Source organism: Dermacentor silvarum, chromosome 1, assembly GCF_013339745.2.
Source record: "Dermacentor silvarum isolate Dsil-2018 chromosome 1, BIME_Dsil_1.4, whole genome shotgun sequence".
Classification (NCBI taxonomy): domain Eukaryota; kingdom Metazoa; phylum Arthropoda; class Arachnida; order Ixodida; family Ixodidae; genus Dermacentor; species Dermacentor silvarum.
The window spans coordinates 68,021,086-68,044,444 of record NC_051154.1 but is presented as its reverse complement, the minus strand read 5'-3'; the positions used below and the strand labels follow the sequence as shown (position 1 = coordinate 68,044,444).

The 23,359-nt window shown below is 47.5% G+C and overlaps 2 protein-coding genes across 2 annotated transcripts in view; both read left to right on the top strand.

The window, feature by feature from the left end:
- Positions 1-23,359, top strand: part of LOC119444987 (alpha-scruin) — a 120,444-nt gene that overhangs the window by 60,968 nt on the left and 36,117 nt on the right. The window lies entirely within an intron of this gene.
- Positions 3,043-23,359, top strand: part of LOC119465034 (ankyrin repeat and SAM domain-containing protein 6) — an 89,082-nt gene continuing 68,765 nt past the window's right edge. The window contains exon 1 of the mRNA XM_049669110.1: positions 3,043-3,210. Coding sequence (XP_049525067.1) covers positions 3,135-3,210 — 76 coding nt within the window. The 5' untranslated portion in view covers positions 3,043-3,134. The remainder of the gene's footprint in view (positions 3,211-23,359) is intronic.

Here is a 23,359-nt window from a genome sequence, read left to right as displayed (position 1 = left end):
TGGCGCCAGCTACTTGGTCTATCTTGCAATCAACATTGTTTTGTGTGTGTTTCGACTCTTGAGCTGTGCGTGCTCGCCTGGTTTTCCTGGGAAACTGATTTTTCAATAAAGCACAGTTGTTAGACCAGCCATTGTGTGTTCCACGTCTCTCCTCATTTCTTCGTCTTTTGACTGGTTTAATTCTCGAGAATACGTTTAGCTTTAACATTCCAGAAAGCGATGTTTTCTTTTAAAGGGCCCCTAAACCACCTCAGATATTTTTTGAACATTTCAAGTAAACACGCGTATCGAGTTCAGAATGCCGTCACGATCAACGATGCCAAACGCTGCAGCGCTGAACGCCGCGGGAGCGCCAATTAAAAAAAAAAAAAAAGAAAAAAAAATGCCGTCCTTGTCCCCTCGCTTTTCCGGTATCCCAAGCGCTCGTCACGATGTCAGCAGGGGGAATCTGGTGATGTCAACTGCGGAAACGATGTCCATTGGTCGAGCAAGAAGCCTACGACTTCCGGTTAGTCTGCTATCAGGTACGCGCGCTTTCTGCTCTTCCTTGTCGTGTTGCTCGTTTGCGCGCCCTGTCGAATCGGTAATTACAGCCCACCAGTGGCGCACCGACGGGGGGGGGATTCGGGGGTTGTAACCCCCCCCCCCCCCCCCTGAGGCCGACTTTGTTTAACCCCTTTTCTTTCCTTGCGCATTTGAGTACTGCAACTAAGATGTAAGACGCGCAATCGTCTGCACACTCGCAAAAAGCGCATTTTTTGACAATTTCCCGTGAAGAAATCGAAATTAGTGCTGTTTAGATGGTATTGGCAAACTGTCAACCCCCCCCCCCCCCCCGCCCCCCTGGCAGAGATCCTGTGTGCGCTACTGCAGCCCACAACGCAAGTGCCAAATCGCTCGCGTTCCAACACAGTTGTGCTTAGCGGTCTGATTATCTGCGCGAACAGAGTGCGACAGTGTTGGCTTTTCCAGACGTGCGCGCAACTTCGCATAACACGGGCTGGCACCGCAGCAACAGCGGGTAGCCGAGAAGCGCCGAGTTCACGTCCGGCACGGTAACTCGTCGCACGCTGTTTGCCATTCGCGGGCCGCCGTTCGACAGCGGTTTTTGCTCGCGAAGAGCGAGATTTCCTTGCCGTACGTAGAGAGGATGTGACCGGGACTCATTTGTGCGGCAGCCTCACCGCCGCTGATCGCACGACGGTGCCGATATCGTCGCTAGGCCTTTTCTGGTTCCCTTCAAAGCTAAAACGGACGGCGCTTCGAAATGAAATACCGACGCTCACAAGCCACAATATTTTCTTATCGTTGTTATCGCTCTTAGCAATAATTGTACACAAAGAAGAAAAATACACTGATATTAGCGGCGCCGTCGGCTGCGATGCGAGCACAGCCGAGCCCGTCGTCTCCCGGCAGTAGCCGTGCACTGCAGCTGAGCTGCAGCCGATGTTTTCGTTGCCGGTGGCGGAGGCGCGCAGCTTCGCGGTCGTCGATTGGCCCATTGATCGTGCAACGGGCGGGCGCCGGCCGAACTGCCGTCTTCTTTGGCACACCTCTCGCACGGCAGACGTTCTACGGCACTGGCGGCCGGTTCGCCGTCGGTATATGTGCCGCTAGCGTGGTTGTGACCGGAAGTAGGCAGTGTTTTGAGAAGCGCGTTGGCGATGACGTATGTCACGTGACATTTCGAGAAGCACTCGGCGAGGAGGGGAGACCAGCCGATGAGGAGAGTAGCGAAGGAAAAAGCGAAACGAGCGAAGGCCGTTTTTCGATCAAACGCGTGTAACTCCGCTATTACGGCACCATTCCGAAAAATTTTCGCGGCTATGTGTTCGTTGTAGACTCGTGCACAACTGCAACACCACAACTAAATTTCGACCTCTCGGTGGTTTAGGGGCCCTTTAAGCTATAGTTACCTACCTATGCCTTTTATTCTGCTATAACGGATGTCAACCTACAGAGCAAAAGGCTGGGAGCTAACTTATCTACAAACACCATGTACATATTATTCGCCAGGTTGCGTAAAAATATTATGGAACAAAATAATTGTACTCCTCACATCACCTTCCATCCACAGCTGTGTTGATCAACATATATGCTGTGGATGGAAAGTGGATGCAACGGACTTCGCATGAGACCTCACGGTGAGATAAGAATCAACACAGCAGAAAGCCTACAGAAGAAAGTACGAAAATCATTATGAAAGACCGTTGACATGCCTGTAGCCCAATGACTACTTATGTGAATATAGCTAGAGATTTCTTTCCTCGCGTAGGCTTGCTAATGGGACAATGAGCGCTCCTGGAGATACGTAAGGGTCGGAATTTTTTTAGAAAAGTTTGATTATTTTCTCGATACGGCGGAACGGCCATCAAAATGTGAGCTGATCGCGCACACGAAACCGAAACTCAGCATTTAACAGTGGGAGCGAGTTGGTTCCAGACAAAGCACTGTTACGCACAGATTTTGTAAGATTTTACAGTAGTGTTGATTATTCCTGTAGCTTCGCAAGGAGTGTTCATCGTTGTTGTAGATTCGCGGTTATTGCCTCTACTCCTTGACGCTAGGAAACGTGATGCAGCTTGACAACGAAGTGCATAAACAGCTCAACCTTAGTGCCCGCTGGTGCCTCAAGAATGAAAAACGAAGTGGGCGTTTACCTCTTTGCGATTACAGCCACAGCAACAGCCATAGTACTTTTCTTGCAACACCTCGGATGCCCAATTACAACTCAGCTAATGACACGCTTCTGTGCCTGCTTCTTTAACCAGGCTGTCGACGCTTCTTTATACTCATTAAACGTAATGCATCTTGTCGGTATTAAGACCTAAAAGGTGCAGCTGCGAGTTCACCACAGCGCCACAAGAGACAACGCGGTTAGTGCGGTGAAATGCAGCATACAAACGACGCGAACACTTTCCTATCATAGAGTTGCCACTCCGAAACTAGCCGATGGCCGAGCATGCGAGCCATCCATGAGCCAATTGTGAGCCAAACGCGGCAAATACGCATCCCACTTTTACGTGAAATAACGTGAAATCATGCAAAACTAGAGAGCTAAAATGTGCGGATGCAAAGTTGGATTAGAAGTGTCTTCTTGACTTAATTTTCACAATGACTGATTTGACAAATCAATGGAGAAAGTAAATACATTTTTGTCGGTTTGCCTGGAAAACGACTCAACAGGAGTACGTAATTTATTGACAAATGGTCAGTGCTTTTTCTCTATTGTCAGTTGTGTAGATTTTTTCGCATCATAAAAAAAAAAACGTTTTTACTGTTACAGGTATTCTAGTTGACGTTCAGGATGCAGAAGGCACAACGGGGTTGCAAATTGCAGCTACGAATGGTTACAAAAAGTTGGCCGAACACCTTGTGGAGCAAGGCGCTGATGTTAACCTCACGAACAGCTGTGGTTGGACAGCGCTTATGCATGCTGCGCAGCATGGTCAGGTGTCTGTAGTAACGTTGCTATTAAATTACGGTGCGACCGTAAATGCCACCAGCCTCTTAGGTTAGTGTTTTTCTCTCTCCAGTCAGGCATGTAACTCTGAAACGGCCGCATTTCGATGGGGGCGAAATGCGAAAACACCCATGTACTTAGATTTAGGTGCACGTTAAAGAACCCCAGGTGGTCCAAATTTCCGGAGTCCCCCACTACGGCGTGCCTCATAATCAGAACTGGTTTTGGCACGTAAAACCCCATAATTTAATTTAATTTAATTTGAAACCTCAGCTTTACTACGAAAATTTCGGCTTTTTAAAAGTAATTCATTGCATGTATACATTTCATTCCTGAAGAAAGTAAGTTGACGTTATTAACTAGTTTTCCAGGTTTAGCACAACCATTTGCCGATATTTTGCCATATGGTGTGGGATGAAGTAAAGTGTGCTAAGTCTGCATGAATTCACACTGCATGTCACTTTTATACATAAAGCTGTGGCATACAGAACGTTGTTTGTTTGTTTGTTTGTTTGTTTGTTTGTTTGTTTGTTTGTTTGTTTGTTTGTTTGTTTGTTTGTTTGTTTGTTTGTTTGTTTGTTTGTTTGTTTGTTTGTATGCTTGCTTGCTTGCTTGCTTGCTTGCTTGTTTGTTTGTCTGTTTGCCTTTGTACACGCCCAAAAAGGTGGAGTTGAGAGGGTTGGGAGAGGCAGGGGTGCCAGCAGCCGTCACAGCTGTGTATCACTGTGCATGCTTATGTTTCTCTGAACAGGTGCTGGTGCACTAGCATTGGCTGCAGCTGGTGGTCACCACTCAACCGTCTGCCTCCTGCTGGAAGCAGGAACAGATATTGTAACCAGTGCTTCCCATTCTGGCTCGAGACTTGCTCCTTTAGCTGCTGCTGCTATCAATGGACATGTGTCAGTCATTGGTGTCCTTCTTCAGAGGGGGACCTCTGTCAACCAGGCGCTTCTAGCAACTGGTAAATGACCTAACTGCAGTTCCAAATCCTTCATGTATTCATTTATTTTCTGAAGCTGGAATATGAGAGGCACAAGCAGATAACTGATGTAAAGGCCTTGTCACCAGATTAATGTATACGTGTCTTGCGAAGTGTTAAATTAACTGACCAGTCCTAAATGAAATGCTTATCAAATTGACCCAGGACTGGAATACGAAACCTAAACTGCATGCATAAATAGGTGGAGTCCAAAACACCTGGGGCATTTTGTCACCAATAATTTCTTGTGCCAATAGGCCACACACAACCATTGCACATGCAGAGCTTCGTCATGGTGGGGACAGCACCTTATGGTGCTATGGACAGCTCTTAATAAAGAAACTGCTGGATTCCAGAAATTATGATTCTCTTAACTCTACTACTGTGAACAATGGTTATGCGAAAGGCCTGGCTACAACTCTCTTTACATCCGCTGGTCCAACAGCGAACGCCTTCTTTTTTTGTGGTTTAATACTGCACTGATAGCAAGAGCCGACGTGAAGCTTTTTTTTTTTTTATCGAAAATGTAGAGTCCTACTTAGGAATGGTTCGTTACAGTTGAAGGCCGGCCTTGAATAATGGTTAGAGTGCTCGGCTTGAAGTCACATAAGCAGTGGCTTGATTTGCCACACCAATGCACAATTTTCAGTTTTATCAGAATCGTTCAAAATTCCTGCAAACAGATAGAGATGGTCGGCGCCTTTCCTAGCTCATAATTGCTGTTTGCAGTAAAGCAAAATTATCACACATAGATTCTTGACTTTTCCTAGTGTGTGAGCAAGCCACACCATAAGGAAAAGCCGTATTACCATTGTTTTTACCTTTCAGTTCAACGCTATGTGTCAATGGCTTGCATTACTCTAAGGGAGCTGTGCTCAAGGACTAAATTTGGACATCTCCCAATTGAAAAATTTGGAATTTGGGTCAAAAATTTTTAAGCATTTTTTTCCATTGTTATTATGCAAAAAAAAATGAAAAGACAATTTTTTTCCCCCGGCCTTTCCAGCTCCAATTTCCGCAATAGCCGTCATTGTAAATGTTTTGCTCAAATTAAAAAGAAATTGAAACATCCAAATCTTTCAAAAAGAAAAGGACCATTTGACATCCAACTTAAAGTAGCTGAAAGTAGAAGTGCCTCATGAGCAATTTCAGGAAGCCTTGCAGTGTTTTAATTGTGCTAAACTAAAAGAGCACAGTGCTTGGATATGTGGGTGTAGATATGCAAGTTTCATTGCCTGTTTTTGTGAGAAGGAGGTTGGAGCACTCTGCACTTTTTTAAAGCATGCTCAAAATCAGATATGAAACAAAGGTGAAAACAAAAATAAATGTTAGTGCAAATGTGAGGTGGGTTTGCCTGCGCCAGGTATGTTGACAAAAAAAGACGGAAGTATTTATCTGATATCAGAAAAGATACAAAAAAAGACAAACGTGTCCAATAAACGGACACTAAATTAAAATAGGTTGATCTAAATTGAAAGATTAGGCTTCTATTCTATAATAACCAATTTATCATTCGTTGCGCACGCCATTGGCGTATATCCAGAGGAGGGGGGGGGTTCCAGAGGCCTCAGCGATCCAGAGGCCTCAGCGTTCGCCTGTGGGTGGGCCGCGTGGCCCAGAGCGGCGCGATTCGTCCCGGGGCCAGCACCCGTCGTCCTATGGGGGTTCCACTATACCCCATCCAGGCTCCGGAACAGGGAGGGAGTGACAGTCAGCGCGAAGGGCTGGGTTGCTTAAGCGCAGCAACTTCTCCGTGTCGCGGTCGGTGTCCGAAATGGAACTGAGCCTCCTTGAGCTTAGCGTCGGCCACCACGTTTCGGACGGCTGGCACAAGCGTGGGGATGCCACGAGGTCCCGCGACCGATCCCCGCGAGAACGTTCATCGTCTTCGTCCCCAGCCGTGATGTCGCTTCGGACTCTCGTCTATAGAGCAAATCACGGACGCAGTTCCCACACTAAGTCGCACAGTCTTTATGGCGGTAAGCCGACCCTAACTACTTTGATATATTATACTCTCCACTTGCTTTGCAACGCAGTGCTTAAGTGTGCGTGTGGCGCACTGTGCGCGGGGTGATATGATCGAGACTCTGCAAGAATTAGGTACGCAAATCTCCAACACCGCTGCCCATATACTTTTCGCCATGCAAGAACCGAGTTGTCTGCGTCATTTGCGACTGCGCAGAAGTGTCGTTACGCTTTGCCGCAACTGAAAGCGATAGAGGCGTAAAATTAGGCAAACTAATGTTAGTCACTGAATCGTGAATTACCCTACGTTATTATTCAGTTTACAAATGCCGCTAAGACGTAGTATTTGTTTTCGAACAGACTGAAATAACGGTGAATAATGCGAGTTTGCAGTGATATTGCACGAGGTTTCTTAAAATCCATAATCCATAATCTCCTTTGCGACTTTCGAGGCCTCCTTTCTTTTGTCGCCGTCAATGACGTCATAGCCAGGGCATCAGCTCTAAGACGACAACCAATGAGCGACATGACCTTTCTTTATTTTTCGTTTCGTGAAAATCACGAAGGCTTCGCAAAACCCGGAACTGTCGGTAACCTTATCTGTAACATTTTTTTTAATCTGGAAAGTTGCGCTGCAGGATGCGCAAGCGTTCAGGTCGTAACTGCTTGCGTGCACTGAACCTTTCATCTCAAGATAAGCGCCACACAGGGGTCTGGTGTGAAGCGCACGCCACCCCCTCGTCGTTTCAGTCGCAAGGTCTTTATGCGCAAGAAACTATAAGCTACAAGGTAGAGCGCACGTAAATTTCGCCACGCCAAGTGTATCGCAATAACCCACTACTTTATTCGGCATCCTTCTTATCCGGCCTCATGCCATGTTTGGCCACACGCCCTCAATGTAACGGATAGTCTTCAGATAAGCATACACTCAGTGTTCCATACTACTCTCTCTGGCCCTATCAACGCACGTATAGGGTCTGGCTCTCTCCATTCTTGGGGCTACTGGCACAGCGGCGCACCCTCCCCCCTCTGCATATTCTCAACATTTCGGGAGAGATGTGGCGAACTACTTGCAAGACAGCATAGGCAGTGAAGTTTCCTTGTGTTTCTTTTATTACGAAGCATTATTTGCCTTATACCAGACGCTTTGCGGTATGTTCCTGTCGCTTATCGTTTTGAGATTCTTCAAGAAACCAAAATAATGTGTTCGAGGGTGGGTTGCCACAACATCTGCTGAGTAGATCAGGGGCTTGTCAAGCCAGTGAAGCTCTCTTTCGATGTCGACAGAGCAACGCTGCAAAAAGAAATCTCGAGGGCATTGTAGCGTGCCGTTCTGCACATCCACGAGATGGGAGAGTCGTGAGGTATCATTCCAACGTTTTCCAAATGCCAGCGAGGCGAAGAGTGGCTGATATATGAGCCCTGAAACTGCGAATGGGCAAGCTCATAACGGCGACGATTGTTGTATGCTCGTGGCATTTTCAGCTAGATTTATTTTTTTAATTTTTTTGCCAAGCAAGAGAACGTGCATGATTTCGTGTTTTTTTTCTTGAGGGTGCAGCACTTTACCTAAATAGATGTGCAGCTAAGGCTCTTAATTATTTTGCTTTGACCAGTGGCCTACATCGCTCTGGTTATAAATATACAATCATTCTGCCTTTCAACGTGAATCACGAGCAGACAGTTGTTGCTAGCTTGGCATGCTTTCACACTAAAACAATTGGCAACTTTTGTGGAATCAGCCGTGGTATCCAGCATCTAACTAGCTTCGCGCTTATAATGTGCGTGTGAGTAGCGGAACATGTTACATCGTTAACGAATTTAGGATAATACGAGAAGCGTTGCATGAATGTATAGCATACGGCCAAGTCCGCGGGCCTGGCCGGGTAAAGCAAATTTTGGCGGCCCGGGCCTGTTGAGTGATGAGTCTATAGGTCGGACTTTCGAACACATGGGGACGCTCTGCTTAGATCCGAGGTATTCTGTGCAAAGCTAAAGTGACAAGTTGGAAAAACTGTCTGTTAATTACCATAGCAAACAAATAAAAAAGAGTTGTGTTTCTCTTTTGCTTGGTTTTATTGTGTAAAATGTTTTCTAATTATTTTTGTTGCTTTGTTGCTAAAGAACACGCTTTGTTCTCGCGAAAGTAGAAAATTAGACTCCGAAGCGCTCTTGATACGGTCTTGCTGTTACCGCTCTTTCCGATTGCACTATTTACTCGCTGTCGATACGATTGTTTCCTTCTGTCTGCGTCATTTTTTTTTTTGCTTTTTTAATTTATTGCACCACATTGACGATTGCTTTATGGTCACCGCAGTTCACATAGATAGCTTCCGTCTTCACAGTTTTCGCAGTGTTCTTCACGAGCCTTAAATTTATGCGTGAGAATTGTTTCGTCGCTGGCTCAGATGGGTTGGTATGGCAGTGAATTTCCAACCTTAATTGTTTTTCATGCCCAAGATAGAATATACGCGTTTGGACCTTCAATTGCTCTTGCACCTAATAAATTTTAATCTTTTTCTTGCTGTAAGAACTATTTACAAGAGCCATCTTAAGGGGATAGTTATTAGCACACCGAAGGGGCGCCCACGCCACCGCCATAGTGCTATCACGGTATATCAACGCGCATGCGTAGCCCGCGCACGGAGGGTTGCGTTTAGCTGCAAAATCGTCGAGGCTAAGTCACGCGAACGCAGGGTATTCTCGCTAGTGCTCCATCGTGTTTCACCCTCGCGTTCAGCTTAATCGGCTCTGCCGTAGCCAATGACGCGTTCTGGCTTCTGTATACAGCTGCCATTGGCGTTGTGCGCTGACATATTAGCGTTCCTACTGAGAAGTTGTGTGCTTACCATGCTGTGGTGCATACACTGGTCTGGGCGGAAAGAACAGCAAACGTCAGGCTAAATATAGCGCTGCCAAACCATTTTCCCTCTTTCTCATCCCTCGGGCACCATCGAGGAGCGACGCCAGTAACGCCGCTGCAAACATTCCTCACGCCACAGCGTAGTGACTGTCAGAGGTCACAGTTCCTGCTGCACAGCAGCAGTGTAGCCTTGCGTGCTGCGCTGCGCCATGTCGTCTCCGCGTATTGTTAGAACAGCGTGCGAGGAGCTAGAGTGCAACGCTAAACCTCGTTATCGCTGTCAATGCTTCGCCTTCTGGCGAAACTGTCGCATAATTCGCTAGTGTGCATAATTCTTGGTGCTTACAACATAAAGATCGCGGGATCGAATTCCGGCCGCGGCGGCCGCATTTCGATGGAGGCGAAATGCGGTAAAAAAAAAGAAAAAAAAAAAAAAAAAACCCAGGTGGTCCAAAATAATCCGGATCCCTCCACTATACGGCGTGCCTCATAATCAGAACTGATTTTGGCACGTAAAACCCAGAAAGAAGAATAAGATGCCTTGCCAAAAAGTTTTACCCCCGGTTTTGCTTCTGTCGGCCTTTTCAGGGGACTGTACGCGTGCTTTTTTGGAAAAAATTGTGCGTGGCTCTGCTATCCCTAAGACCAGAGACCAGCGGATCAGGGAAAGCCTATTAAAGTAGTGGCAAACCATCGTCTAACTATCGTCTAGTGGCACTTAGTCTAACTTTTGCTGGGCTTGTTGCATGTTGCGAAAGTTCCTGAGCTCCCGCAACCCAGGATCTTCCAGTCACCTCTGTTTCCTGGAGCTCAGGATTTCTTCGCGATGTTCTGCGTAGTGTCGCGATGAATTCAACCGGCGACGTTCACGAGCCTCCGGTTCTTCATTTCTTCGCCTCTCGGTTTCCCTCAATCTAAACTCGGGATGTTCTCTTCTGAGACGATTGGTTTCAGCTTCCCTAGCTCTCGCTTGAGTCTTTCGGAAGCGACGAGTGTCCAGTTCTCTGGTCGAAACCTACCGAGCCACTGACGACCGCAGTTGTCCATGATATTGAATTAACCTCATCAGAGCCTGTGCGTTCGAAGGCGTATCGCGTTTCACCACGCCAGCGTGAGGTCATGGCTGCGGAAATAACAAAGATGTTGGAGCTAGGCGTAATAGAACCGGGAGAGAGTGATTATACTTCAACTCTTACCTTATAGTTGAGGTCCCCGGAAAGGAACCGCGCCCTTGTATTGATTACCGGAGGCTTAACCTGATCACGAAGGATCAAACCTATCCTATACCTCATATCGAAGAAAGGCTTGAGAAAGTGAGCAGCGCCCATTTTATCTCTACACTAGACTTAGTCAGGGGTTATTGGCAGGTACCGTTGACAGACCAGGCGAGTAGGTATGCCGCATTTATTTCTCCATTGGGAACGTTTCGACCAAAGGTCCTGAGCTTTGGATTGAAAAACGCTCCCTATTGTTTCTCTATATAGCCTTATGGACCGGGTATTGCGTGGTATGGAGAATTTTGCGCTGCCGTATCTCGATGATATCGCGATCTTTTCGGCATGATGGGCAAAGCATCTGACGCATCTGCGAGCCGTACTGGCCCGGCTGCGCGAAGCTAACTTAACTGCCAAAGCGACAAAGTGCCAATTGGGGCGTGCCAAAGTGGCCTACCTGGCTCATGTGATTGGTCAAGGCCGCCGCCGGCCTTCCGAGGTCAAACTAGCTGCGATCGAAAGTTTTCCACAACCTCGCACTAAACGGGATATTCGGTCATTTCTCGGAGTAGCAGGATATTACCAAAGATATATTCCGCGTTACTCTGATGTTGCAAGCGCTCTGACAGATGCGCTGAGAAAGACAGAACCACAAACCATACAGTGGGACGAAGCCAAGGAAAGGGTTTTCTGTACACTGAAGAGGGCTTTGACGAGTCAACCAGTGTTAAGCGCGCCGGAATATTCTAGGCCGTTCATTGTTCAGTGCGACGCGAGTGATCGTAGAATGGGTGTTGTGCTTTGTCAAAAGGGAGATAATGACGAGGAGCACCCTGTACTCTTTGCCAGTAGGAAGCTCACTGCTCGCGAGGAAGCATACAGTGCTTCTAAAAAAGAATGTGCCTGCGTTGTGTGGGCGGTGCAGAAGCTAGCCTGTTACATTGCGGGTTCGAGGTTCACCACCGAGACGGACCACTGTCCTCTTACGTGGCTGCAATCAATGTCCCCCAGAAATGGCCATCTCTTGCGCTGGAGCTTAGCACTTCAGCAGTACAAGTTTGACATTCGCTACAAGAAAGGTAAACTCAATGGAATTGCAGATTGTCTGAGTCGTTGCCCCTAGTGTATCGCTAGCCTTATGTCCACTCTGGTTTCCGTGTCATTTTTACGTTGGTATTTTTCATACGTTTCTTTATTATCGCGTAGTTGTAGGTGATTGTTAGCGGATTTGGTAATCACGTCCTAAAGCTTTCAGGAAATGGCTGTTTTTAGTGTTTAGGGGGGAGGACGCGCGAAAGGGATGAGAAAGCAGTAGCAGTTTTTTTTTCTTTTTTTTTTTAAGCCTGGTGTGTCTTGGGGGAGAGTGGCCTTGTGCTCGCTTGTTTGTGGTTGGGGGCCCGGCACTGGGCACTGTTCTGGAGTGATTGCGTGCCCAAACAGGAGACGAAAAGTTGTGAGACCTGTTTGCAAGTCCTGTTTCACCGGACCGGACCAGGGAGAAAAGGCATACAAGAGCGCCCCGAGAACTGATGAACGACTCCAGGGAATCTACAAGCTACGAACCAAGGGTTCGTCGCCACGGAGGGAAATTCTGCTGCTGAAACGCCGATCCCTCGCCCAGTGGCTGCTGGCCCCTCCGCGTCGGGATCTTCCTCCCCCGCCGGAGATGCTGTTACGATTTACATGTGACACCCCGTGCCAAAAAGGATTACGATTGACGTATGACAGCCCGTTAAAAAGGATTAACGGAAGATGTATCATCCCTAACTTGCTATGGTTGTCTCGGGAAGTCCTCAATCTGGCGGGCGAGTCGCAGTGATTAATGACCCCCTTTTGTGTGCGTGCGCCCAGGAGGCGAGGGGGTCCACCTTTCCTGAACTGTGTACCACAGGGGCCTCGAGTCGCAGTGATTACTGGCCCCTTTTGTGTGCGTGCGCCCAGGAGCGAACGGTGCACGACAGAAGCCTCGAGTCGCCGCTAGCGGAGGCAAGCCCGGGAAACGTCGCCTAGGAGAGAGGGAGCAGCCGCCGAACCCACGACGGACTCAGTACCTGTCACGTGACGTTGACGTGAGCGAAATCCCGCCTACGATTTTAGCGGGCCTATTTAAGCGGCCCCACCATGTATTTGATCATTCTCTTCTTTTTATCCTTCATCAACCATGAAATAAACTGTGCAAGTTTCGCACTAGAAAACGTCTTGCCCCTGCCTGGTCGCTATGGTCTACCGGACGCCTGCAGTCTGCCGAGAACGCCACGCTATCCAGAAGTAACGCCGGTCGAGCTTGAAGGAACCGGCGTCGCAACAAGCTGTACCTGAGAGTAGAGCGTACGAGCATAGAGAGGGATAAGATTAAGCTCGTAGAAGTTATGCGTGGAAGAAGGCTTGGTGAAAGATAAGCAAGTTGTATAACAAAACATGTTAATTATGTTGAGGAGGAGGAATAAACTTTATTTAGGGAAATGAGCAGACGCTAAAATCGTCCGAGGTGGGCGGCGTCCCTAGCGAGGGGGTCCACCTTTCCTGAACTGTGTACCACAGGGGCCTCGAGTCGCAGTGATTAGTAATTTTATTCATATTACAAATTGATACGCGTGAAAGCCGTCACACGTCTTGGGGGGCAAGTTTAGGCTTGCTGTATTGGAGCCAGTGTTGAGCAAAAATTTTAATGATTCCACGTCACGACCGACAGTGCTTATCATGATATAGTCAACTGGTTATATAATTATTATAGATAAGTGATTTCAGGTTCAGCGAAGGCAGGGTAGACGAGGGTGAAAAAAATTCCGCAGAAACACCTAAGACTGCTTACGTGTGGGAATGCTAAAGCATTATGTCGCTTTGGTGAAACCTGTAGTCTGCCAGATAGCTGCGACGTGACATGTGCAATCACGCACGCACTAGCCATACCTTTAGTCTGCCAGAATCGTGGAGCCGCCGTGGCGTCGGGGATGTGTGCTCGTTTCGCACCCAGAATGCTCGGGCGTGATTCCCACCCAGACCGAAATGTACCAAATTTTATTTTCGAAGCCATTAATTTACTTTGTTTACAGGAACCTTCCTGAGAACTTTGACGTCAGTTCGAGCATTTTTTTACATGTGTTTACTCTTTTCGCCATCAGCCATTTTTGGTACCATCGAGACTGCTGCGAATCAATGAGTTGACATACGATGAATATTAAAATGGTCTTTATGCTACTGCGTGACCCAATTAAGGCTCGGGCCTCGGGCCCCTTTGAAGAAACAGACGGTTGCCCAGAGTAGCTATAGTCTCGTCGGCTGCCAGGGGCAAACTTCTCTTCAGTCGCCGCCTTGGCCCAGCGGCGATCACGTGACCTGGCCACGGTTACCCAGAAGCAAGCGTCGCTTGGAGCCAAAACGGGAGAATGCAAAGTTCTAGTGCGAGAGGCGCGATGACAGCCGTATACAACTCGCTTCTTGTAAGCATTCGTCTCCTGCCGGCGAGAGGAGCGGCGCCTGGTCTGTTCAACATCGCGTTAAGGACCGGAACGGTGGTCGCCGCAGCCAGGTGTGGGATACCGGCAGGAAGGCGCTCGGCACGAACATTCCAATATATCTTCAGACGTGGAGTCCACGAGGCAGGCTGTCCCGCAGCAAGACGCGCAGCGGACATCGGCGACGACCACGCCCCGAGACCGTGAGCATGCCATCAGCCAAGAGAAACACGACACTGCGCCACCACCGAACACAGCAGCTAAACCTTCGGACGCCACAAAGCTATCGCGCGAGTTGGCGTTAACAGGAGGCAAGCATGCGTGCGATTGAGGCCACATACTCCTCTGACCTTTTTTTACCATGCCTCTGACTACGAAAACGGGGCAAAGCCAAAGAACGCTTTACACTATCTCGGAGATATTTAGCTAACATTTGTTGTTTCATTTCCTAACTCTATGGAGTACCATTCTAGGGGCGCACCTTAGGAGTAGAACAGATGGCTCTACGCATAAAGCGACTCGATAACGGCGGCTGCCGTCTTTAGGCTGACGCGACCACCAGAGCCACCACATTCGAGTGCTAATTTCCGAGTGTTGCGAATGTTTAAACAATCTCCGTAAGAGGTTGTTTAAACAAAATAACTATATCGTGACAATAAGTACTCTTATATAAAGTGATAAAAAAGCCGGAATAATGCTGCTAAAGTAATTTGTCTCTGTAATACAGCTTCATTGTCGTTTTACACGACCATCAGGGCGCTTTGACAGAGTTCTTTTAAGACCAGTCGAATGTGTCGTCAGTGTACGTAGACCATTCGTCAAGAGTCCGCAAGACCCGTATAGGCGCACCCTAAATCATGGTGCTGAACGAACCTTAACTCTTCCCGTCCGTGATATTCCCTGCCGTCGAGCGGCCCACGGAGCGGCACATACCTTTATACTCTTCTACTCTTTCTCTTTTTTCCACAATCCATTCCCCCAACACCGCAGTTGAGGTACCCACCAGTGTTGAGACAGTTACTGCGGTTTTCCTCTTTTTATAGCCACGTCCATCTCCTGGCGACCCACCATTGTGGTCATCTGCTTGACCAGACGATACATAATGTAGCACTGGCTATGGCTTCGTTTACATTAACTCGATGCGAGCGGATCGAGTCGGAAATCAGTCTGACAGAGTACTGCAATGGTTTAACTGCAATCAAGTGCAGTGATTTTCAGCATTTCATGTGTTACCATAAACCCTTGAGTTTTTAAGAGGTCTTTTTTTTTCTAACTTTTCTAACTTTAACGAAAGCATAATCCTTTTGACGCGTGCTACTCCCTATACTCAACTTGCATTCCCCTTACGAGTTTGCTACCTGGAACTGCTGGAAGGCATTTATATTTCTAACAATAACTTTTTTTAACAATAACAGTATTAAATGCGCGTTTCAGAGTAATTTTATTCATATTACAAATTGATACGCGTGAAAGCCGTCACACGTCTTGGGGAGCAAGCATCGTCGTCTGCTTCAGGTTCGTGCCTCGGCGGGCAAGTTTAGGCTTGCTGTATTGGAGCCAGTGCACCGTCAAGCGAAATACACAAGTTGCTGAGAGCCGCCAATTGTGGTAAGGTACTTTCTTCGGTGTTCTTAACTCTGCCGAAAGAGTGAAAATGAAATGTCTGTCATAAGTGAACCGTGTGTTTTCATTAGGCTGGCAAGCTGCCTTTGATGAGATGGAATCATGTGAACTCGGGCCTTTACAACCGCTTGTAGTCATCGTCGCCAAAGTCTAATAGCCGAAAGGATAACAAGTGGTTTTTAATTTAAAAGAGTCAACGTCAAAGGTGCTATAAAATAAAAGGTTGTTTTTCTTCAATCATTGCTGCTCGCAATGACAATGCAGCGAGTATTCATCCAGTTGTTTTTGCGCCTCGCACCGACCACATGGATAATAATTTTACTTGAATCTGGGATCGGTCAACTTGAAATCACAATGACAGAACTGCAGGCAAAAGAAAACTAGCGAGGCTCATCCAGCGCTAATCACGTAGATAAAAGGTATTGTACAAGATATGTGTTTGTGAGCCCATATATGGATGCTAATTGGAACAATTCCTCAGTTAGAAACTTCTGTTACATGGAGATGCGTTTAAAAACATCATACTATAAATTCACGAATTTTGCAGCTTTGTGATGCGTGTATCAAATGATATTAGCACTATGTGTTAGACGATATATTAGCACTAAACTGAACAAGCTAATTTCTGTATGAGTGGTTTAGCAGTGGCTGCAGAAGCGACTGGCTTGAAGTTTTTCACATGTAAGGAGAGTAAACATAATGAAATGCTATATTTGTGTTCTGGTGTTCTGGTGTCAGAAAAGCTATTTGACGCAAGTTGACTGCTGAGTAGATGTCAGGTTTCCTTGAGTGGAATTCATTAACAACATAATGTGGATACGCGCCTAATCTCTTTTCTCTATCGTGTGTCTCTTTCTAACTTTATCGTCTAGGAATTCTCTAATTTCTAGAGTGTACTAGAATACGGTTGAGTGGGACGAGCGGCTGGGGCGGCGCATGCTTTGCAGTGAGGCGCCCTACGTGGAAAAATATTGTGGCGGCGCTACGATCGAAGTGGATTGGGCCGCATCAAGGTCGCACCGTTGGAAACTGCTGGCGATACTGCTCGGCAGGGTCATTCGTACTACTTCGCACGCTGGTATTTGCGTTCAGACCGCTCAAATGGTGTTCATAATTGCATATGACATGTATTTATGCCTTAATGATGAATTCCTTTCATTCTCTTCTTTATTTTATTTTATTTTTTAATGCCGCTCGGTGATTACGCACGCATTGCGGCCGCAGTGTCGGCTTTCATTCTACTATGTTATTGTACAGTTCCCTTTGGAGAACAAATATATTTCTCGTTCTTCAAGCAGCATGTATCTCTCATGTGTATTGTTGCGCATGCAGTTTTCCATCAGTAGGTCTTGCGAAACGCAGACGAAGAAACATGTGTAACGTTCCTGCTTGCCGCTTCAAACAAGTAAAGCATATCTGCCCCATCCGGCGCCTTGTACTCAGATTTACGGAAAGCATTGTTATAGATTTAAAAAAAAAGTAAACTGCAGCGCAACATTAGATTCAAGTTTCCGCCTTCCTCGCGTAACAGAATGCGGAGTAATTGGTACAGGGTCATTTATTGCGGTCAGACCTATAGCGCCGAAAACAGTTTTAGTTAGTCATTCTATATGCTAATCTTTGGCCGTAAGCCGTACGTGCATTTTTTTCCATCGATACTTCAAAAAGATAAAAAAGGAAAAGAAAGAGCCTGCGCAGTAGCCTAATTAGTGGCTATATAGTGGATACGTCGTTGCGCAGCTAAAGTGCAGCTGGAGCTCGCGGGTTGAATCCAGGTCACCGGAATTCGAGAGGAACGAAATGGAATAGGACTCGTGTACTTCTATTTAGATGCACGTTAAACCCCAGGTGGTGAAAAGTAAACCGGGTGCCTCATAATCATATCGTTGTTTTGCCGCGTAAAACCGAATATGTCTAGGGGTGTAAACAAAATAAATTATTCTCGAGTCTGATTTCCGAGAAAAACATGTTACGCTTATCCTATATTTTGTACATAAATGTATTGTCGTTCCCAAATGTATGACCGCTCAATTCAGCAACTTGTATATTATAAACGGCTGCTTTCAGTTATCTGGTGCACTATCATAACGACCATAATGAAACAATTAAAGGAACGCCATGTCTCACATACACGTAGAGATATGTGCAGATCTGTTGCGTTCGTTGAAGAAGATGAGTGTGGAGCCACATGGGGCACCCAGTTTTAATGGTTTGCAAACATATGGTGAGACTGTCAAAAAAATGTTTCCTTGTCTGAATCAAATTAGCAGATTTACATGTAGGCTGCCCCGAAACGGGACGTTTATGTTGAATGACGGCTAGGAACTTGTTAAGCAGGATCTATTAACACCCGTGCGTTAATTCTCTCAGGAACTGCGCCTCTGCGCAACAGCCACTACTCTGGGAGGCTGCCCTGCTCGGCTGCTCGACCATACAGGTCCAACGTGCCCTGGTGGACCGAGCCCGGGCTGCCGCAAACGCCACAGGGGTCCCGGAATAGGAACCCCTCCTATAGACCTTGTACGGGGCGGGCCCTTCTGGCTCGTCCCAAACTCTCTCTTTGTATATAGCGACAATAAATGTTTTATTGCGATAGCAATTATATGGACACTCCAAAGAAGATTTCTGGCGTCGGCGTCGCCGTCGCCGTCGGCGTGAGGTTCCGTATGACGTCAAAGGCGATGAAATTGTCGCCGCGCGCCGAACGCTGTATGTGCGAGTGAAAGGGCGCGAGGGTCGCGCGCTTTCACGGGGAGTGAACGCACGGCGGAGAACAAACGCGCGTTCTGCGCCGTGCTCCCTTAAGGGCTGCAGAATTAAGCGTCTCTTTCCTCCTTTACAATCACCATATATGTAGAGCAAACGCGACTTCTTCAGACACGCGAAAGCCCGTGGGGAGGTGGGGGGCAGAGGGGGGAGGGAAGGGAGGCGACGTTTAGCTGCGGCACAAAATGCCTATTTCTATAAAAACGTTGTGAGGCGAGAAGGTGGTAAAGACTTCCGACGCTGCTCGACGACTGTTCAGTTCTGATCTCGTCGAAAACCTCCGAGCCGCCCCCAGAGGCTCCGGCAACAGTCACCAACGCCGCGCGCGTTTTGTGCGAACGCGGGCAAAACACCGACGGCGTCGACAACAGTTCTGTGTGTTGCCGGTGCTGCTGCATGTCCAAGTTTGCACAGCTGATAAAACTACTACCCTTACTCCGTATAGCTCTCTACAAATTTGCTATCGCAATTGATGCTTCGCCTTTCGGGTGAAACTGCGACAACTTTTTTCACTCACTCTCCGGCAACACAATCATTCGGACCTCACTCGCATCGGCCACTCACCTTTGAGACTGCAATAGTGCTGTTATGCGTGACATTCGAACGGAAACGACTATTCGGCGTCGTACAGTATATCAATAAAACTTGCATGCTGTGTGTGTGTGTGTGTGTGTGTGTGTGTGTGTGTGTGTGTGTGTGTGTGTGTGTGTGTGTGTGTGTGTGTGTGTGTGTGTGTGTGTGTGTGTGTGTGTGTGTGTGTGTGTGTGTGTGTGTGTGTGTGTGTGTGTGTGTGTGTGTGTGTGTGTGTGTGTGTGTGTGTGTGTGTGTGTGTGTGTGTGTGTGTGTGTGTGTGTGTGTGTGTTCAACTCTAATGTTGTTTTCTTCAATCAATGTCCCTGATTAATATCCACCAACAAGAAGCGTGCATAAAATGACACTTTATCAATAATAAAATTTTCTTACGTAGCTTCATGTTGCAGAGACACCAGTTACTTTTTGAAGACAATGGTAAAAACAGCAGTTCACCTGGCTAAAACTACATTTGGTACTGGCCGTCAAGAGTGATGGGCGCACCAAAGCAACTAAAATATAAAAAAATGTACTGCACAGACGTTCTGCGAGAAAAACTGGGCGTCCGCCAGCGTCCGCGTAGCGAACGCGCGCTCGCTAGCAGACTACGCGCTTGACAACGACAGCAAACTTGAAGACGTCGCGTTTTATCATCCGTGCCTCAAATATATATGTGTGGCAAAATGGTGTAAAGATACATTTGCAGTTGAAGTAAAGCACTATTTTAACGTACCATACACAATCGGCCTCGGCTCCCGCAGCGAAAGTACGTTGAATATGCCGCGGAGCGCGTCTCCTTCCCAATCCAGTTCGCTCGCAGCGCCCTCGCATAATTTTTCCACACGCGACGTCTCAGCGGGAGAGCGCCGTTCGGCCCACTCTACCATTGTCTAGAACACTCTACTAATTTCTCAGCAATGGAAACACAGCACCGGGAACAGTTTTGCTCCCATTGGGCGCGTTAAGTTAGCGCGCTCCGAACTCCAAAGGAGCACGGAGCTTAACGGCGATTTTCGCCGACTGCTTTCGGGCGCTCGAACGCGCCGTCTGGCGAATGTTATGTTGCTTCCGCGACCGCTCATTGCGCGCGCTTTTTGAAGATGGCGCCGCCGATAAACACCCTCCTGCAGTTTTTGATAGACGATGAAGAGCTAGAAGAACTTGACGCGCGGTGACGGACGCAGCAGCAGCGGCTTATGTATGCGATGCAAGCTTTTCGTGCTGTTCTCAGAGGTACCCTATCCGAGGATTTATTTCTGCTCCGCGGTATGCTGACTGATGACTCATTGCCGATCGCAAGAGGACAGAAAGCCTTATGATCCGAGGCATCCAGGATTATGTGATCAACCTTGCGCCCAGATACACGGACACACAATTCAAAGAGCAGTGCCCCAGCATCTTCCATGATACCATGAGGACCTGAAGAAGTCATACACATGAACGTAGCGACGAGAAGGCGCCAAACTGCGACTGTTCGGTTACGTACCTGAGCGTCTGGCAAGTAATGATCCGGTCGTCATTTTCGGTTAATGATAAGCTCAAACCGCATCAACACGCGAAGTTCCCGATCATGCCTTAGAGCAGACGCCCGGCTGCGCAGCGGCGGCAGGAACGAGTGGGCAAGGAGCACGGACTTGCATAAGTGGAAAGAGTCGGAAATACGTCATTTTTCCGGAAGTCGTAGCAGGCGCGCGCTCTCGCGCACCGTCTCCATGGTGGAGCGCGTAGAGCGCGCTCCGTAACCTGAAGTCGCTTTTTAGCCGTTAAGTTTAAAAAGAGCGCGCTCTGCTGGCTAGAGCGCGATCGAGCGCCTTAACTTAACGCGCCCATTACCTAGAACAGTCCCGCAACTCTGCTGCGGGACTGTAGTCACGTGACGCGAATGTCACACATTTGCTTATCTTTTTCTTATGGCTTTGGGGGACGTGTAATAAAACTGTTACGTTATGCTGAAACCCCCTCCCCCCCATAAAAATCCACACATCGTCATCATCACATTATGCTTAAGTCACTTTACTATCTGAATGCTCAGGCTACGTAGCACATATCTGACGACGTAATTTTGCCTCACAACAGGGTTTGTCCTCCTTTCCGTATTGTCCAACTAGGTTTAAAACAATCTACCTAAGTTACACTATGTGCGCCTATAGCATTTCTGACAGGGAATCACCAGACACGCGCCGTGGGAGGAAGATGCCCTCAAGAATGATGATGATCATCATCATTGTTGTGGTGGGGAAAAAATTACGCTTTAACGAGTGCGAAACTTTTAAAATAAATATTTTTTATTTGCCACAAAACCTCTTTCCGCGAGAAAGTAATTTTAAAAATGTGTTTCTTAGCCCATGTCCCATAGTTTATTTGCCGTTGTTCGCAAGGCTACGAAAAAGAAGTAGAAGACGTGCACGTTCGGCGGTGACGGCACGCGCTTCTGGGCACGCGCCATGGGATTCTAAGAAGGCCACGTAGCGTTGTCTTTCTGCGTTCGGGAACGTCGCGCCATGTTCTGACCTGGCCGCTGGAGAAATAAGGGTCATCGCCAGCATCAAGGTGCCTCGTCTTCAATGAGGCGGCGACGGGTTGAGGAGTCGCATTCGAAGACCGTCAGCAACCAGTACCCGCACTCGGTAAGCGACGCCGCGTGGAGCGAATTCGAGCAGAGTAGCCGATACCTTGCGCCGTTGTCGAGGCCTACAATCCTGCGAGTCATCCATTCTATGCGCGTCCTTTATTCATTGGGAGGCATTCGTTCCATGTACAGAGTATATAGAATGTTCCAGTTAACGTTATCCAAGCTTTAAAAAAACACACACACACTGGTGCAATATGCAATTAAGAGACTTACGGTGTTCGGTTTGAAGTCGTCTTCCGCAACCAGGAATTTTTTTTCCTGGTTCGTAGAAACGCGTCATGCGGTAACCGGGCTCCTGTCTCGCGCTTCTTTCTGGACACGCGGCGCCATTTAATGGTGCTGCCGAGAAATCCACGCGTGGCCTGTGAACGCTTACTATTCCCTCACTTTCCGCACAGCCACTGGCACTTACTCACTGAGCCAAGTTGGCGAGATGTTCATTGGAAAGCGGCACATACCTAGTGCATTCATGGCGCAGTTCGGTAAAGCGTTGGCGTGAAAGACGTTCATTGAAGAGCGGCACGTAGCCAATGCATTCGAGGGGCAGCCTGCTGAAGCGTCGGGTTGCTGTCCATGAGGAACCCTTGTTACGTGGGTTCAATTCGGCTCAGCATCGGAGAAATTTGAGGCATCTTTTTCGACATTTTAGAGCGGCACATTCCCAATGGCACGTCGCTAGTTGCCCAAGTTGCTTCGATGTCTGGTTTCGAACCCTGCTCCCTCAGCACAGCAGCCCGATGCGCTACCCATTCGACCGTGGACTATCCAGTGAGCCAGGCAGGCGAGAAAACGGTTACATACATACATACATACATACATACATACATACATACATACATACATACATACATACATACATACATACATACATACATACATACATACATACATACATACATACATACATACATACATACATACATACATACATATACACACACACACACACACACACACACACACACACACACACACACACACACACACACACACACACACACACACACACACACACACACACACACACACATACATACATACATACATACATACATACATACATACATACATACATACATACATACATACATACATACATACATACATAGCTAGCCCCCGGATAGTGCGTGAAGTACCCGTACAATGCTAACGCATTAAATAGAAAAAAAAAACGGGAGTTGGTGTGCAATTTTGATAGAGAGGGAACAGGTAGGGGTATTGATGTTGTTTCCTTCAAGAAGTAGGGGTGGAAAGTACGGGAAATGCTCTACAGATCCTTTTTTCGTTTCTGTCATCTCTACTTCTTGGATGAACCGACAGCAGCATGCACCCCGAAGTGTTTCCTCGCTATCACAACTATTCACCTCCAATCCACCCTATCTTTTTTTTTTTTTAATACGATAAGCGTACTCTAGGAACTTTATCCAGTTTTCGGCATGTCTGTCAGTCTGTCCTCGCCTAACCTCTGTCCACGCCAACTTGGATCATTGGGTAGCCCATGGTCTAATGCGTAGGGCATCCGGCTACTCTGCTGAAGGATCCGGGTTAGAAACCAACCATCGAAACCTTTTTCACGCCAGCTTCCGTCACTGGGTATGTATCACTGGTTCTGTACCGCTCACCAATGAACCTCTCGGACTCCAACTTTGGTAACTGGGTGGCGGAATCGAACCGGTGTCATATATATTCAGACACGGGCCACGCGCGAACTTCGAGGTGGCCCGTGTGACGTCATGTAAGCACGTCATACATGACGCGTTTCAGCGATGACAATGCGGTGTGTCGTTACGTTGCTTCAATCCTGCTCGAATTCACGTCGACAGTCATCC